Source organism: Lepisma saccharinum, chromosome 12 (genome assembly GCF_977018435.1).
Source record: "Lepisma saccharinum chromosome 12, izLepSacc3.1, whole genome shotgun sequence".
NCBI lineage: Eukaryota > Metazoa > Arthropoda > Insecta > Zygentoma > Lepismatidae > Lepisma > Lepisma saccharinum.
Genome location: NC_139240.1, coordinates 41,355,443 through 41,371,478, shown reverse-complemented (window position 1 = coordinate 41,371,478; position 16,036 = coordinate 41,355,443). Strand labels below are relative to the sequence as shown.

At 37.7% G+C, this 16,036-nt stretch overlaps 1 protein-coding gene across 1 annotated transcript in view; it reads right to left on the bottom strand.

The window, feature by feature from the left end:
* Vps11 (vacuolar protein sorting 11) overlaps window positions 1-16,036 on the bottom strand; it is an 83,557-nt gene that overhangs the window by 58,889 nt on the left and 8,632 nt on the right. Inside the window, exon 5 of the mRNA XM_083132193.1 lies at window positions 13,918-14,084. Coding sequence (XP_082988319.1) covers window positions 13,918-14,084 — 167 coding nt within the window. The remainder of the gene's footprint in view (window positions 1-13,917; window positions 14,085-16,036) is intronic.

Below are 16,036 nucleotides of genomic sequence, written 5' to 3'. Positions count from 1 at the left end.
ATTCAAAACCATAAAAATGAACATTACAGCACGTTATTTCAAATTTTAGGTGTCCATCAAAAATTAAATATGCATGTGTTTAGTGTTAAGTGATGAACCAATAAGTGTTAAGTGTTGTTATAATGCTGCAACACAAGTACACTTTAGAACAAATAATTTTTATGTACCATTCTTACGTGCAAAATGTGTGTCAGTACAGGGAAAAAGTGTGACAAAAATACATGATTGATTGTAATTGTGAAATATTTTAATTAAAATAAAACTATGCACTTGAGTTTAGGGGTTACGTACATCTCATTTGGATGGCAAGGACAAAAGCTTCAGCTGTTACATGGGCAAGGAGCACAATAAAAAATGAAGACACTAAACATGTGGAACAATGTAAAATCTAGGTTCCACTGTATGAATAAATGAAGTTCTACCAATCCAACATAAAAAATACAAATGTTCCTAGAAAAGTATTTAAAAATCAAGAGATCGTCCTCTCCCTTTAAGAGGTCTAAACACAATGGTGCCTCGTACAACAAACACCTCTCACAGTGAATGTTGGGCCAGAAAATGTCCCTCACAATCAGGGGCGGCCACTCATAAGGACGATACGAACGCCACACTGCCATGTGTAACCATATTAGCTTTTACATTGTCGTAATTGCAAATACTCCGTTGGTTAGTCGGTTTTGTATTCATTGTTCCGCGACAATTGTGAAGTTTGCACGCCACCATGTGGCGGAATACGAAACTTCGAGAGAAATCTGGCAGGGTGCCGTCCTCCCACTTTAAGACGTAGAGCATTCTCAGGCATGGCTGCGAGGGGTGAGAGGCGATATAACCCAATATTACGACACTCTTTCCTCGGCTAAGAATTACAGGGTCGTGGTTATTTTTTGAAAGATAATCATGAAAATTGTATTAATTTTACATTATACGTTGCCAAAAAGTTCAAGTCAAAATTTCTATATATTAACTTACTGACCCAATTACTGTATTAACTTTCGAAGAAATAAAGGAAAATTACCAAAAATCAAGTATTAACGAACAGTGTATTTAAACAAAATTAACAACTGCGTAAAAATTGTTCTTACATAAGTTTAGTACATTCTTATATTTTTAATGAAGCAAGTTTTGCTTTACGATATCACTTTCACATATTTCAAGTTTTCTTCACATTAAGCACGATATCAAGTCAATTTATAAGCACATGTAAGATCTTCCTATTTTGCGAAGATTTTTACAAGACAATTTGCATCAAACTCTCCATTACCTCGAAGAACAATATAAGACAAATTATGTATATATAAGTTCAGTAGATTCTTCAAAATTCAGAGTAATTTATACTTTTCATAACAACAAGATGTATCTTGTCAATTTATGGCTATTTGCCATTTGGAAAATACTTATCTGTAAGTTCGTCATGAAGACAAAATGGCTGCCATTTTACGTCCTTTCGACAGGTCACTATTTAATGTCCTTTTGACCTTAACTGCACATTGCGGCGGTTTTTTAAGTTCGTAGCACAAATGTAATACTTATTTGCACTCGATATTCATATTTCACGGACAAATCTTGATGTTATATAAAAAATATTTCCAATTTAGGTCTCCGAAAAATTTAGCGACTCCATCCTACGAGTCAGTGATCTTTGAGATGAAGCAGTGAATCCAAACTCACACTGTTACAACTTTACACACAGAATACAAACTTGTTATAATTTTTTGAGTGACAAATATAGAATTGTACAGATATAATACATGAAAATGCTTGTAAAATAAATTAGATACAATAAAATAGATATTACAATACTCTATTACTTGTTTACGTATTTTCTTTTTACCATTTACAGTTATTTTAAGTTTTACAATTTTGGTGGGAAAAAGGTTATTTACGCACAACTTAGATTTTTCCCTTTATGTGAGTTGGCTATGTTTCACAACTTTACAACTTTAGGATTACTCTTCAAGGCGCTCATTGTAACAAATCTTAATTTTATCAACGAAATTCAACCAAAACTTATTTTAAATGGTTTGTACTTGTTAGTAAAACATATTAAATACATGTTCGTACCCATATATTTATGAATGAGCAAGTAAAACCGGTTGAAACCAAACATATGTGCGATTTTACATAAATTGGCAATCTACGGTAAGCACATTCCTGATACATCACAAACCAAATTAACTAACTAACTAACTCTCTAGCCTTCTTAAACCCGAAGGTTCATGGCTGCAGCAACACAGGCCTTCCATCTTTCCCTATCTTGAGCAAGATCTATATACTCTTTTCCATCCCTACCGATTTCCTTTAGGTCCATCTCAACGTTGTCCCTCCATCTTCGTCTTGGCCTTCCTACAGGTCTCTTACCATCTGGTTTCCCAACAAGAATCCTGTAAACTTCTCTTTCCTCTCCCATTCGTGCCACATGGCCTGCCCACCTAAGTCTTCTTGATTTAATTATTCTAATAATATCTGGACATGAATACAAATTATGTAGTTCTAAATTATGTAACCTTCTCCACTCACCTGTCTCCTCATCCCTTTTAGGTCCAAAGATTTTCCTAAGGATCTTATTTTCAAATACTCTCAATTTATGTTCCTCTTTCAATGTAAGGGACCAAGTTTCACACCCATATAATACTACAGGCAAAATTACTGTTTTGTATATTTTAACTTTTAGTTTCTTAGATATTAAACGAGAAGACAAAAGTTTATGAAGAGAGAAGTAACATGCATTTCCTGAATTAAGCCTACTTTTTATTTCCTCTTTAATATAATTTTCATTTGTTAATATTACTCCTAAGTATTTGAATTTGGAAACTGGTTCAAACGAGTTGTTATCAATAATTAGATTTTGATTATTACCTAACACTTGGTTTCGGCCTGTAAGCATATATTTAGTTTTCTCTTTGTTAACTTCCAAACCTATCTCTTTAGCAGTTTTGAAAAATATTTTAGCATTATTCTTAATCGTATTTATATCATCCCCCAGTAAGTCTACATCATCTGCATATGCTAACAACTGAGTCACACCATTTAATTTTAGTCCTTCTTTAGTTTCTTTTACCTTCCTTACAGCATATTCTAAGGCAAAATTAAAGAGCAATGGAGATAATGCATCTCCTTGTTTTAACCCATCGTGAATTATAAATTTGTCAGACATATTATTACCCACACGAATTTTACTTTCTGTTTCACTGGTGCATATTTTTATCATACTAACAAGCTTCTTAGGTATTCCAAACTCTACTAATATATTATATAATTTATCTCTTTTGACCGAATCATATGCTTTTTTGAAATCAATGAATACCTGATGGACATTTTGATTATATTCCCACTTTTTTTCAAGTGTCTGTCTGATGTGAAAAATTTGATCTGTAGTTGATCTGTTACGTTTAAATCCACATTGATAATCACCTATAATTTCATTAGCGTATGGGGTTAGTCTTGTTAAAAGAATGTTAGACAATATTTTGTATGTTGTTGAGAGTAGAGAAATTCCACGGTAATTATTGCAGTTCATTTTATCACCTTTTTTAAACACAGGAACAATTATGGATTCTTTCCACTGTTGAGGGATTTCTTCTTTATTCCATATTAAACAAATTAATTTATGAATTTGACATATTAATGAATTTCCACCATATTTAATTAACTCAGCTGGTATTAAATCAATGCCAGGTGCTTTGTTATTCTTAAGCCTTTTAATAGCATCTTTAACTTCAGTCAAGTTAGGTTCTGGAACTAAAGGTTCTGCTGTGTGGACTTCATTCACTTATGATTTATCTCCTACATGGACATTTAAAAGGTCATTAAAGTAGTTCTTCCATCTATTTAGAATATCGCTTGGGTCAGCTAGAAAATCACAGTCTTTATCTTTTATCAAGTTTACTTTAGGTTGCCACCCCTTTCTAAATTCATTTACACCTTTATATAAATCTCTGATATTTTTATTTTTGCTGTTTGTTTCAATTTCGTTAATTTTGCTTTTCAAGTAATCTCTTTTTTTACTTCTAAACGTGCGGTTAACTTCTCGCTTTATTGTATTATAATTGCTTAGATTTGTATCATCCGAGTTATTTAACCACCTAAGTCTAGACTGATTTCTTATTTCTATTAGATTATGACATTCATTATCAAACCATGGCTTACTTTTTCTCGGTTTATGGTATCCTATAGTTTCTTTAGCTGCTGATTCTATTGCATTACGTATGTGCTCCCAATTCTTATTTACGTCTGTTTCATTTATATTTTCATCATCATTTAAATCCTGCAAAACCTCAAACTATTTGACAGTTTAATTTGGTAATCTTTCTTAATTCTTTCATCAGCAAACTTTCCTGTATCAAATTTTATAACTTTTAGATTTTGTTGCTTATGATTTATCACTGAGAGTCTTTCTCTTAATTTAGCAATTACTAAATAATGGTCACTGGCACAGTCAGCACCTCTATGTGTACGAACGTCAATTATACTAGTATGCCTTCTCTTATCAATGAGAATATGATCTACCTGATTATGAGTTTTACCATCTGGAGAAGTCCAGGTATATTTATGGATATCTTTATGTTTAAAAGTGGTACTTTTCACAATTAAATTCTTTGAGGTTGCAAAAGTAATCAATCTTATACCATTATCATTACTTAATTCATGAAGACTTTCTTTACCAATCGTGGGTTTAAATGTCTCTTCTTTGCACAAACCAAATTACATCGCTAAATTATAAAAATATTTTAAATGCTTGAAGTTTAGATATGTGCTTCAATTAGAACAAAGCCAAAGTGATGCAAATTAATTTTGCACAAATATAAACCACCAAATACGAACTTAAATCGTAAATTTCAACTAATAGAATTATTTTATTTTTCACGTTATGATAGTACTCATTATGATACCGTCATAGCGAGGGAACTGGGGAAGTAACATGCGCGGGACCTGTGAATGGGAGGATGGAGGGTTTTGTTGTCCGAAACCCACCACCTAGGCGAAACTGGCCCTCTCTCGAGAGAACGGTAAACAATGAAGAGTTGCCAGAAGCAATGAAGTTAACATAAGAAAGAAAATTACGAACTGTTGAAAACAAATCATTTTGTATTCCAAAATCTTATTCACTTATGACAAGAGTAGAGCAATAAATAATGCAATTTCCAATGAATAAAGAAAATATCGGTAACTGAAAAGGTACAGACTCTTGCTTGATTTTTGTTATTTATCGTCGCTTTCTGCTACTTTTCAGTAATCATGACAATGAGGATGAGTGATGATATAATGAAATTGATGGAGGGGCACTCACAAAGAACACCCATGCCCATGCCAGGATTCGAAACAGGACTCCTGGCTTTGTAATGCGGTATGCTAGTCACGGAAGTCGGCTACAGGTTCTTGTTACTTGCGAACTTATTGCATGTATGCGTTGTATTTTTTCTGAGTTTAGTGGAAAGTGCATTTGGATTGATTGATTTAGTTTATTTTACTTCGTGTTTTGTGCCTCTTGGCTAATTTGCGAAGATGGGGATGAGTGATGAAATGATGAAATTGATGAATGGACATTCACAAACAACCAAGCCCGAGCGAGATTCGAACCTGGGACCCTTGGCGTTGCACTATCCACTCGGCCACAGTCCGGCGAAAGTGCATTTGGATTACAATGATGTAGAGTACATCATTTAGATTTAATTACATGTTTTGATTAGCATGTTTCAAAATATTCCTGATAATGTGACAAAGTTGTTGCAATTTTTTTTCAAGCCGGCTGTTAAATAAATTAGAAACACGTCATCTAAACTCAGCAAGAGCAGCTACAACCTGTGAACTACAAATTTCTGAAAATTTGGCAAAATTGTCTGGCAACCCCGAGGCAATAAACCCACCGGTTGGGAAGACGTTTTCCATGGAGAAGTGAAGCTTTTTCGGTAGTTGTGTGCTGTAGTTGTGCGTTTGTCGCTATGATCAGTGTGAAGAACTTGTCGGTGCGAATTTTTTCTACCAGAATGAAAAAATAAACATAAAAAACCAAGACCGAATTTGAATGTAGAACAAGCATGTCTCAAAAAGATTTCTGGTAAGTTTGAAGTTTCTACTGTAGAGCTTCTGGTAATGCAGATATCACCTTTCCAGTGAGATATTTACTTTGCTGTCCTATTTCACACATCAATTAGTCATGTTGGACAGGAAACTTTTTCTGTGTAACTTTTTTTACTAGTAATTTTCATGTTCAATGCATGTAAACAATCGTCATTGTGCTTATCAAGCTGGGTAAAATCTAATGTCCCTTCTGTTAAGTTAAAAAATTAAAAAGTTAAAAAATGCTTCGACTAAATCTGTTAGAATTCTATTTCTTCTTCCAGCTTTCGTAATCTTCGCATTACTGTTAAATAATTATTAATTTATCATAATATGTGCAAACGTGCAAAACATGATATTTGAATATATCAATTTCTTATCATGTTAGCTGTTATATACGAAATTCAACATTTAAACTCACATTACAAGTAAAGCTAATTTTTGAGCTGTCGCCCCTCCACTTTGGTTCACCACAAGCCACCACTGCTCACAGTGAACTGCATGTGAATATCACCACCAGGGAACGGATTTATATGTAAGAACATGTTTGTGTGTGAAGCTGAACTCAGTTATATTTTGTATTATCTTTGCGTATCATGGCATGTAGACTTGAAAAATTCAGTTCTGTTTATTTTCCATATTTGTACATACAGTGTATTAGATTTTGGCTCATATTTTACATATTTTAGTTATTTTTACATATTATTTCCATATTTCAGAACATTTCTCAACATATACTCCATATTAGCTCAATAACTACATGTCCCCGTGTGACCAAATGAGTTGGGTGAATTTCTTGCAAATTACCAACCAAGTCTGAAGCGACGTTAAACAAACAAAAGCTTACGACCATTTTTATACCCTCCAATTGCGTTAATTATAAGTTTTCTGTCATCCAAACAATATTGTTTTTTTTTTCACCTCCCAACTGTTTGCTTTTGCTATTGGAAATTACTTGAAATTCGTCATGATTTACAATTGTTGTCAACAATAGAGAATGAGGGCTCGATCATCTGCAGGTGGTTGTTACAAACATTATTTTGGCAACTTTGGAAGAGTGTCCAGTGTTGAGCAACCCACCCTCACTACTAGTTGTGTGCCTGACAGCAGTGCCAGAAGTAACGATTTTGTGGCACATGTACAGGATTCGTTTCTGGTTTCTCTTCAAGACAAGTCATGATAATAGTTACAATGCTGAGACTGTATTTTATATAGCTCGTGTAGTATCTTATATTATAAAAAGGTAATTTTTTTACAATTTTAAGTCCATATTTTGGTTTACTACATAGAAATCCTTTCTCTGATCATCACAGACGACAAACCCCTCAGCAGGTGTACTTGCCTCAGGATACTGTGCTTATTTATATAACTTATAAATTAGTGGTAGTCATCTGACTCACACGTGGAAGACCTGGGTTCGATTTCCGGTGTGGGTAGTGTTATCAGACGTCCATTTTCTCCCGGACATGTCCTACATTTTAGCTTTATGAATTTGAAAAATATTATAAATGTCCTACATTTTGAGCATCACATAATATTAATTAGGAAAATATGTAACAAGAAAAAATCATGCAAGTTACAAGTCAATTACTGCGCTTCTAAACTCAATAGTGAAATATACCAGGTGTATAAGCTTAAATATGCTGTTTGCTCATAGATGGCGTTAGTGAGCGTATGAAGCTACCATGGGCCCGCCATACCTGGTGTTTGTATGAGTTGGACATCTGCCAACACGAATCAGTGCACATCGTCAGCATGTGCAGACAACAACAGACAGTGTTCCTGTGGTAAGCATGTCTAGTTTTGTGTCAGAAAAAGAGCATATGCGGGAAGCTCTGCTTTTCTGCTTCCAATTGAAGAAATCGGCTGCCGAATCGCATCGAATGCTTGTGGAGGCCTATGGTGACAGCGATGTATTGGAAACAACGTGCAGGGATTGGTTTTGTCAGTTCAAATACTGCAATTTTGACCTGAGCAACAAGAAGCGTGAAAATCGGCCCAGGAAGGTTGAGGACCATCAATTGCAGGCTCTTTTGGACGAGGACGATACCCAAATGCAAAAGATGTTTGCCGAGCAATTGGGTGTTACTCAAGCAGCCATTTCCATGCATCTATGTGCCATGGGAAAGGTTCAAAAGATCGGAAAATGGATGCCGCATGAATTGACCGATCGGCAGCTGGAGAGACGCCAAAACACATGCGAAATCTTGCTTGCTAGACAAAAAGAAAGTCTTTCCTGCATCGGATTGTGACTGTCGATGAAAAGTGGATATATTTCGAGAATCCTAAACACAAGAAATCGTGGGTTGATCCCGGCCAACCATCAACATCTTCCTCGAGACCAAATCGCTTCGGCCGGAAGATGATGCTGTGTGTTTGGTGGGATCAACAGGGTATCGCCTACTTTGAGCTGTTGAAACCTGGTGAAACTGTCACTGCCCACCGCTACCACCAACAACTGATCAAATTGCTCCGTGTTCTGTGTCACAAAAGGCCCGATTATCAACAAAGGCATGACAAGCTGATTTTCCTCCATGATAACGCCCCATCGCACACATCAAGACTGGTCCAAAACTACTTGGAGACACGCAACTGGGAGGTGCTACCCCATCCCGCCTATTCACCAGACCTGGCCCCTTCCGACTACCATATGTTTTCGTCGATGGGCCACACCCTCGCTGAGCAGCACTTCGATTCGTATGCAGACGTCTGAAAATGGCTTGATGAGTGGTTTGTCTCGAAAGAGAAGGACTTTTTTGGCGTGATATCCACAAATTGCCCGAGAGGTGGGCAAAATGTGTAGCTCGTGAGGGCAAGTACTTTGAATAAATTTCTTGTTGCTTTCTATGAACAAACCATGTGTTTTTCTGACTACAAAACAGCAGATTTAAGCTTATACACCTGGTATTTTGATTCATTCATCAGTTGCTGTATGTATATCTTGGTGTATGTTACGCCCTCCCTTGCCCGGGAAAACAAATGCTACCACTACCTAGATAGAGGCGGCAAAATCTCCCTCGGACAAGCGAAATAGCGTTACGGTCCAGGTTAAGTTCGTGTGTGGGAACCGGTGACCAACAGTGCATAGTAATAAGCCATATCGAATAAAAACAAAGACATATGTACTTTCAAATTACCACCTCTTTACCTGTAGCCGGGAAGCGGCTAGCTGTATACCTGAAAATCACGGGTAGCGACATGCATACGAAAATGATATAGCCCAAAATTAACATGAAAATAAAAAGTATATTCTATTCATAACCAACAAAAATGGAATTATTACAGGTCCCCGCACTTGCACTCTCACATTCTCTCTCAGATTCAATCCTCCTGGGGTCATCGACACAAGAAATTATACATGACATGTACAGGTTTTATGACGACAAGCCCTAATTATTGCATTCTCAATTAATTTTATCTTACTTTTTGTCTAATCAGGTCATTTGTGATTTTGCTCCAGTGCTACTTAAATCCTAGCCAGCCAGCCCTTACTTAAGTTCACCTTTTGTTTTTAAAAAAGAAACTAGTCGGCGTGGTGACCATACATTACTTGACCAGTATAAACAAAGGCGTCTCAACGGCAATTACATTCACGTGGGGGGGACGTTTTCCTTTTACAAGACCTCACGTGGTTCCAAACATAACAAATAACCTCCGTTGAGTGGCGCAAACATATACTCTCTAGCAGGCGGGACTTAAACACTTCGCCGCGACGAGCAATTCACATTACCAGGCAAATACTTTAACAAATAATCACATATGCGACCGGACATAGCTAGCAGCGACACAGCGCTGACACATAAAAATGAACAAACCTCAAGTAGAATATGCAATTAAGCGGGCGGCGCTTTACTCTAATAGTACGCACTTTAAACAAATACAAAGGAGCACAAACAACAATGAATTTAAGATCATAAAAAAAAATATCACAAGGAATACGAAAAATTGACCTGAGACGAATAGATTACAAATGACAAGCGCGACGGGAGTTTGGTATGAAGTTCGAGTTGAGGGGGCGTTTTCTAAATCAATCGGGCCGTCACGTGTTAAGGTTCACACAGATGAATACTTTACCATCTCTCAGCTTCCGGGGTGCATCCTGGCGTCTTTATGGGCGATTGAAAACACATAGTATCCACGCGAAAGGTTTCCTTGGTCGTGACGATGAAGATGCAAAAAGGGTTCAAACACCTAGTTCCCCCGGCTCCTCTTCCTCTCGGGATCGGTGGATCTCCGTGGTATGGCGCGGTTCGGACGTCGCATCTGAGCAGTCGTTGTAGGCGTCGTCGGCGTCGTCGGGGCGTCAACATCTCTCTCTACGTCTCTCTGTCGCGGCTGGTAGGCGTCGTCGGCGTCGTCGGGGCGTCAACATCTCTCTCTACGTCTCTCTGTCGCGGCTGGTAGGCGTCGTCGGGGCGTCAATGTGGCGGATGGTAGGCATCGTCAGCGTATCAATAGGGCGGCGTTCGACGTTCTCTCTCTCTCTCCATGGCGGCGGATAGGCATCATCGGCGTAGCTTCTTCTGACATCGGGCGAATCGACGTAACGCCCTCATCTCTCTTCTCCCTCTAGCCCGCCATAGTTTCCGGTGTTCCTCGTTTCTCAAAAATTATAAATGGCGTAAGGTAATCACGGAAACACTGTTTCGCTTCAACTTCCCCCAGCGGTTGAGGTAGGCGCACTCGTGTAGACTTACTGCCTATCACACACACACTGGTGTTCGCACAACACAACAAAGTCCACTGTACAAGAAAGGTAGCACGAAGGTGCTCTCGTTCCAAGAATTGCGGCAAAACTGTATATGGAGAGGTAGCACGGAGCTGCTCTCGCTACAAGGATCGTGGTAAGACTGTGTAACGAAAAACCATGTCCTTCGTTTTATTTGGATTTTGAAAAAGGACGCTAGGCGCACGTTGGAGTGACGCTTCCGAAGAGGTTATTCCACCACGCTCTATTGTCTCCAAACTAGGACGGACCGTGTCCGAAGTTTACTTGTGTGGATTAAGCTTCCACCTGGCTGTCGCCCATAGCTCAATTGCAATCGCTGTCCACAAACTGATCAATTAGAACCGATTTGATCTGGCGTCCGTAATTGTCGCTTGATCGTGACGAAACTCCACACATCCGTCCTTGCACACATGCCGCTGCGCTGGTATAAGTTTCACATGAATCTGACCGTTGGAAACCGAGATATTTAAATGTTTGTCATTACGGTCGAATTTCCTAAGCTTTAGACGCATAGCGTGGCCCTTCAGGTGCTCACCCTTAACACACGCGAACGTCTCGTTCCTCCCGTCGGCTTGGCAAAAATCAAATATGTAATCTTACAAATTAAAACACTCAACACTTTGAATCAACACGTCTTTTACCGCTACATACATGAATAATAATGATAATAATAATAATGACGGTAAATCTGACTGTCACATTGGTGTAGCTTGAAAAAGTTCTGGGAAACCAGGACGAAACATTGCAGATAAAATAAAATAAAAGCCACTAAAAAATAATTAGATTATTTTGCATCTACAAAAAGTGGTTATGTGAACCTTTAAGAAGAACATAGATATTCAGTCATTGCCAAAAGAGAAAATAAATGTTTGTCCCGCTAGAAAACAAATGGGAAAACGGAAGCAATTAATGAACAAAGTTTTGGGACCACTTACTGCTGATATCACTGTTCAATGCCCGAGTGGAAATTTTTATACTGATTCAAAATGTTGATTGTAAAGCAGGGATATAGAGAACAAAGTTATTCAGGTTATTTGCAAGTCAAGAAAAAGTAAAGAAATCAAGAAGTAGGTCAAGAAATCAATCAAAAGGCAATACATTATTCTTGTGGTCAAGAATTTTTGCTATCACAATGACTGATTGGTTGATTTATTTTATTTTACTTCACTTTTCTGCCCCTTTGGCTAATCAAGAAGATGAGGATGAATGGTGATTAAGATAAGATGGATGAAGGGATAGTCACAAACATATGGGACAACCGACACAAAGCCCCACATAAGATTATACTTTCTGTGAGTCAAGATGCCAATGCCTTGCTAGTCTGTCAAATGCACTCCAGGATGCATTAATAGATAAAACTTTGGTAGGGATATTTCATTAAATAAATATTAATTTTCTTTATTACTAATTTCCAACTTTACCTAAGTCGAGGTCGATTAAATAAACGTTAAGAAAAACGAAAAGAAAAGGTCAAGAAAAGTCCAGAAAAAATCAAAAATTCTGGACTTGTTATTTTGGTAGAAACCCCGTAATTGAACTAAAAACTCTGGAACCCTTTCAAATTATGGTAATTGCTGAATATTTGTTTGCCAATACAGGTCATAATGCAAATGTATTTTCTTCATAAAGTCTGTGAAATGTTTGGTACTGGTCCCTATAATTTCAAACAATTTGACTGCCTCTTCTAACATAAATATATTTTGAGAAAAATTGGCTCCTCCGAGAAGTAACACTTCAATCATGTAGAGTCTGACCCTGTGGCTGAGTGGTTAGCACATCGCGCTGCAACGCCAAGGGTCCCGGGTTCGAATCCTGCTCGGGCATGGTTGTTTGGGAATGTCCATTCATCAATTTCATCATTTCATCACCCATCCCCATCTTCGCAAATTAGCCAAGAGGCACAAAACGCGAAGTAAAATAAAATATATCAAATAAAATATATATCAAAATTAAATCATGTAGTAAGAGGTGCATTGTTTAGTACAATTGCAAGTTTTGAAATTTTGCATTTAAAAATCCATTAAGAATCCATTCTTTATTTATTGAGAATGTTGTGTGTCCTACATTTTGGGACAGCATGTCCTACATTTCCCTTATAGCGATCTGGTAACCCTAGGTGTGGGTGATCTGTTGGAATTTTTCCAGCCTTTTCCCAGGATAAAGCAGCTCTGGGATTCACCCAGCCTCAAATCAATGGGTAACTAGGGGGTGGGGGTAAAGGTGCTGATCACATCACCTCACGAATGTGTGGGTCCCTACCCCCCCCCCCACATCACCTAATTGTGCCTTCATATCAAGGTTCTACAGTGTGTTCGAAAAGTCCCCACACTCAAAAGTTTGAGAATTTTGTGTTTATAATTTATTGAACTTGTCAACATGATGAATACACACATTTGCTAACTATATCTTGAAGTACACAAAAAATAATTTGTAAACTAATTGTGAGTAATAAAGCGGTCTCTGAGGTCGGTAACACACTGACAAGATGGCAAAATACTTTCCACACGTTGAAATACAAAAAAAGAATATTGAAACTAAATTTGAAAGAATCATCCATTGCGGTTATAGCTGATGCCGGATCATCGAGAAATTGACTTCTCCATTTCTCCAGACATCTTACACACGACATACTCAAAGTATGCTTCCAACATAGTGATTCGCTGTGTACGCACGCAAGGATTAACGTCCACTGCAACGCGGCAACAGAACGCAACAGATGCATTTCTGGCATCTCAGTGGGCGATTAACCTGTAGTCTTCTGGCACGGAAATTCCCATTTCGGTTATGCCAGTTCCCCTGTTGTGGACATTATACCATTTGTTTACAATAGAAGCAGACAAAAGAAGTTCTGCTGCTTTTTGTTGTAGCCTTTCTCCGCATCTAAGTGGACAATGTGCTTAAAAGGCATTGTTGACAAACTGTGACAGGACACTAGGACTGTAACAGGGACACTGCTCTAAATATAACATAAACTCGTTCATCAAGGTCATATCAATCCCTACTGGCAGGCTTGCCAACTCATCCAGATGAATACCTTAGTAGCATTTTTTTTTAAAGTATGAGTGCGGGGACTTTTCGAACACACTGTATAACTCTACCTTCATGCACATGCAGCAAAGACAGTGACTAACCTTTTGCTCTTTATCCTTCACAGCAATATTGTAGAGGAACACGCTTCCCTTGGTGGCTACAAACAGATGCGTTGGTTTTCCAGAGCCTCTGAATGACAAGCCAGTGATCGCTGAATTGTCACCTTTCAGTATCTTCTGTTTCACAGTTCTTTCCCTCGTAACATCACCTGTTTGGAAACAAGAGAACAAAACAGTTTATAATAAAGCATCCTTTTATGGTTACATTTTATATCGCACACTACGTACAGTAGAAACAAGTTGCGCAATGCAAGCAATATGTACACACAAGGAGAATTACAATAAATATTAGGAATGAACCAATTATAACATTAAACGTTGACTTTGGACTTTTTGGGTCGCCGTTTTGTTTACGCCAGAACATATTTTTGTTTTACATTTCTAGTTTACACTTTAAAACTGCTTAAGAAAACCCCAATGATTCTTTACTGTTTTTTATTACAAAATTCTAAAATAAACTAGTGGTTAATACATATTTAATTTGCCCTGGAAAGCTTGAGGGCTTTGTTTTACATAGTTAAAACTAATACAAAAATTACCTCCAGTTGCCTTAGATTAATCTTAGGTTAGTAACATGGATTAATAAACAGAAAAAAAACACTTTAAACTCAATTAAAAGAATGGTCGACCTTCTTCCGAAATTTACTCCGCGCTGCGCTTTCGCATTTACTGTAATCAACACTTCCGATATAAAAGTACACACCTCGAAAGCTCTCAACACTAGGGGGGGGGGGGAATACTATTGGCAGAAGCTCCTTGATGTCTTCTTTCCGCCGCTTCTTCTTTCCCTCGAAGATCTTCGACGTCTATCCCTCGAAGTAATTCACCGCCGAATTCATGGTTCAAAGGTCGAACTTGGTCTACACACTTGCAGTGATCTTTTCACTTCTCGCGCTATAAAAGTGCTACGAGAAAAACAGTCTGTATTTAAATAGAATTCCACGCGCTCTTTTCCCAATCACGCTAACGTTCAAATGTCTGGAACACAGGTCACTGTTAACTGTCCACTAGGCAAACAGTCCACGAATATCTAACTGCAACTTGCTGCCGATAGCACTATTAAATTCGCAAATTCTCCATACCCAGAGATCTCGACGCCAACTGCTACATGTAAACTTCTGCAGCCAACGCGCGAAGCAACGCGGCATTTCACTGAAAGGCTCTACAAACACTGCTCGAAAAACTTTACGGCGTTTTTCTTTGTCCCTTTACACAATGCTTAGTAAGGACAGTTCATTTTGCCCGAGGGGTGTTAAACTCTCTAACCTCCTTCTTCTCGGAAGAAATAATCAGTCCTCAAAATAATCGGTTATACAATGTGAAATTTAAGCTGATACTAATAAAGTTCATAGTTTATCTTCTCAAGAAGGGTAGATCGGAAATTGAAAAAATCTCTATTATGGCAAATGCGCACCAGTTAAAATACATTGCTAATCAAGAATAAGACCATTCACGTCTTTTCTATGAACCTAAAGGAACTCTGAAGCCACTATTAACACACTTACCATAAACACATCATTTGCTAATGAAATGATATACTAAGTTGCAACCACAAACATATTATAGAAAAATATATGTAACAGTATTCACTAGGGGTGTGCAGGATCCTGAAAAGTCAGAACCGGGATTGGGAAAAAAAATTCCCATCCTGATCCTGACTTTGGGAAATAACTTCGTTTCCTGACTTTTCGGGATCCCGAGCAGTTGGGAAATACCGAATGGTCATTTGAAAAAGTCATCAATTCTCGAAGTTTTTTTGCATTGTAAGTGTCTGGAACTTATCATACATTGTTAGTTCTTATTCCAGAAATGCACAAACAATCACTTAAGGTAAAAATGACGTGTAGAATTCGAGATTTCCAGAGCTTCGGGAAATTTCCAACATTTCCCGTCCCGAATGTCAATTTGTTACTAGTTACTTAAGAGGGGTGTTTTTTCTATTATTTTAAAGTATTCACAGTTGGATCCAAACCACTATGCAATGCACTTCCTCTGGGTATTGAACCTGGACCCCTTGCTTGCAAGGTGATAACATTACCACTACACCATCGGAGAGGTCGTCTAGTTTTTTGAAACAGTAACATTACTACAAGTAACTCAT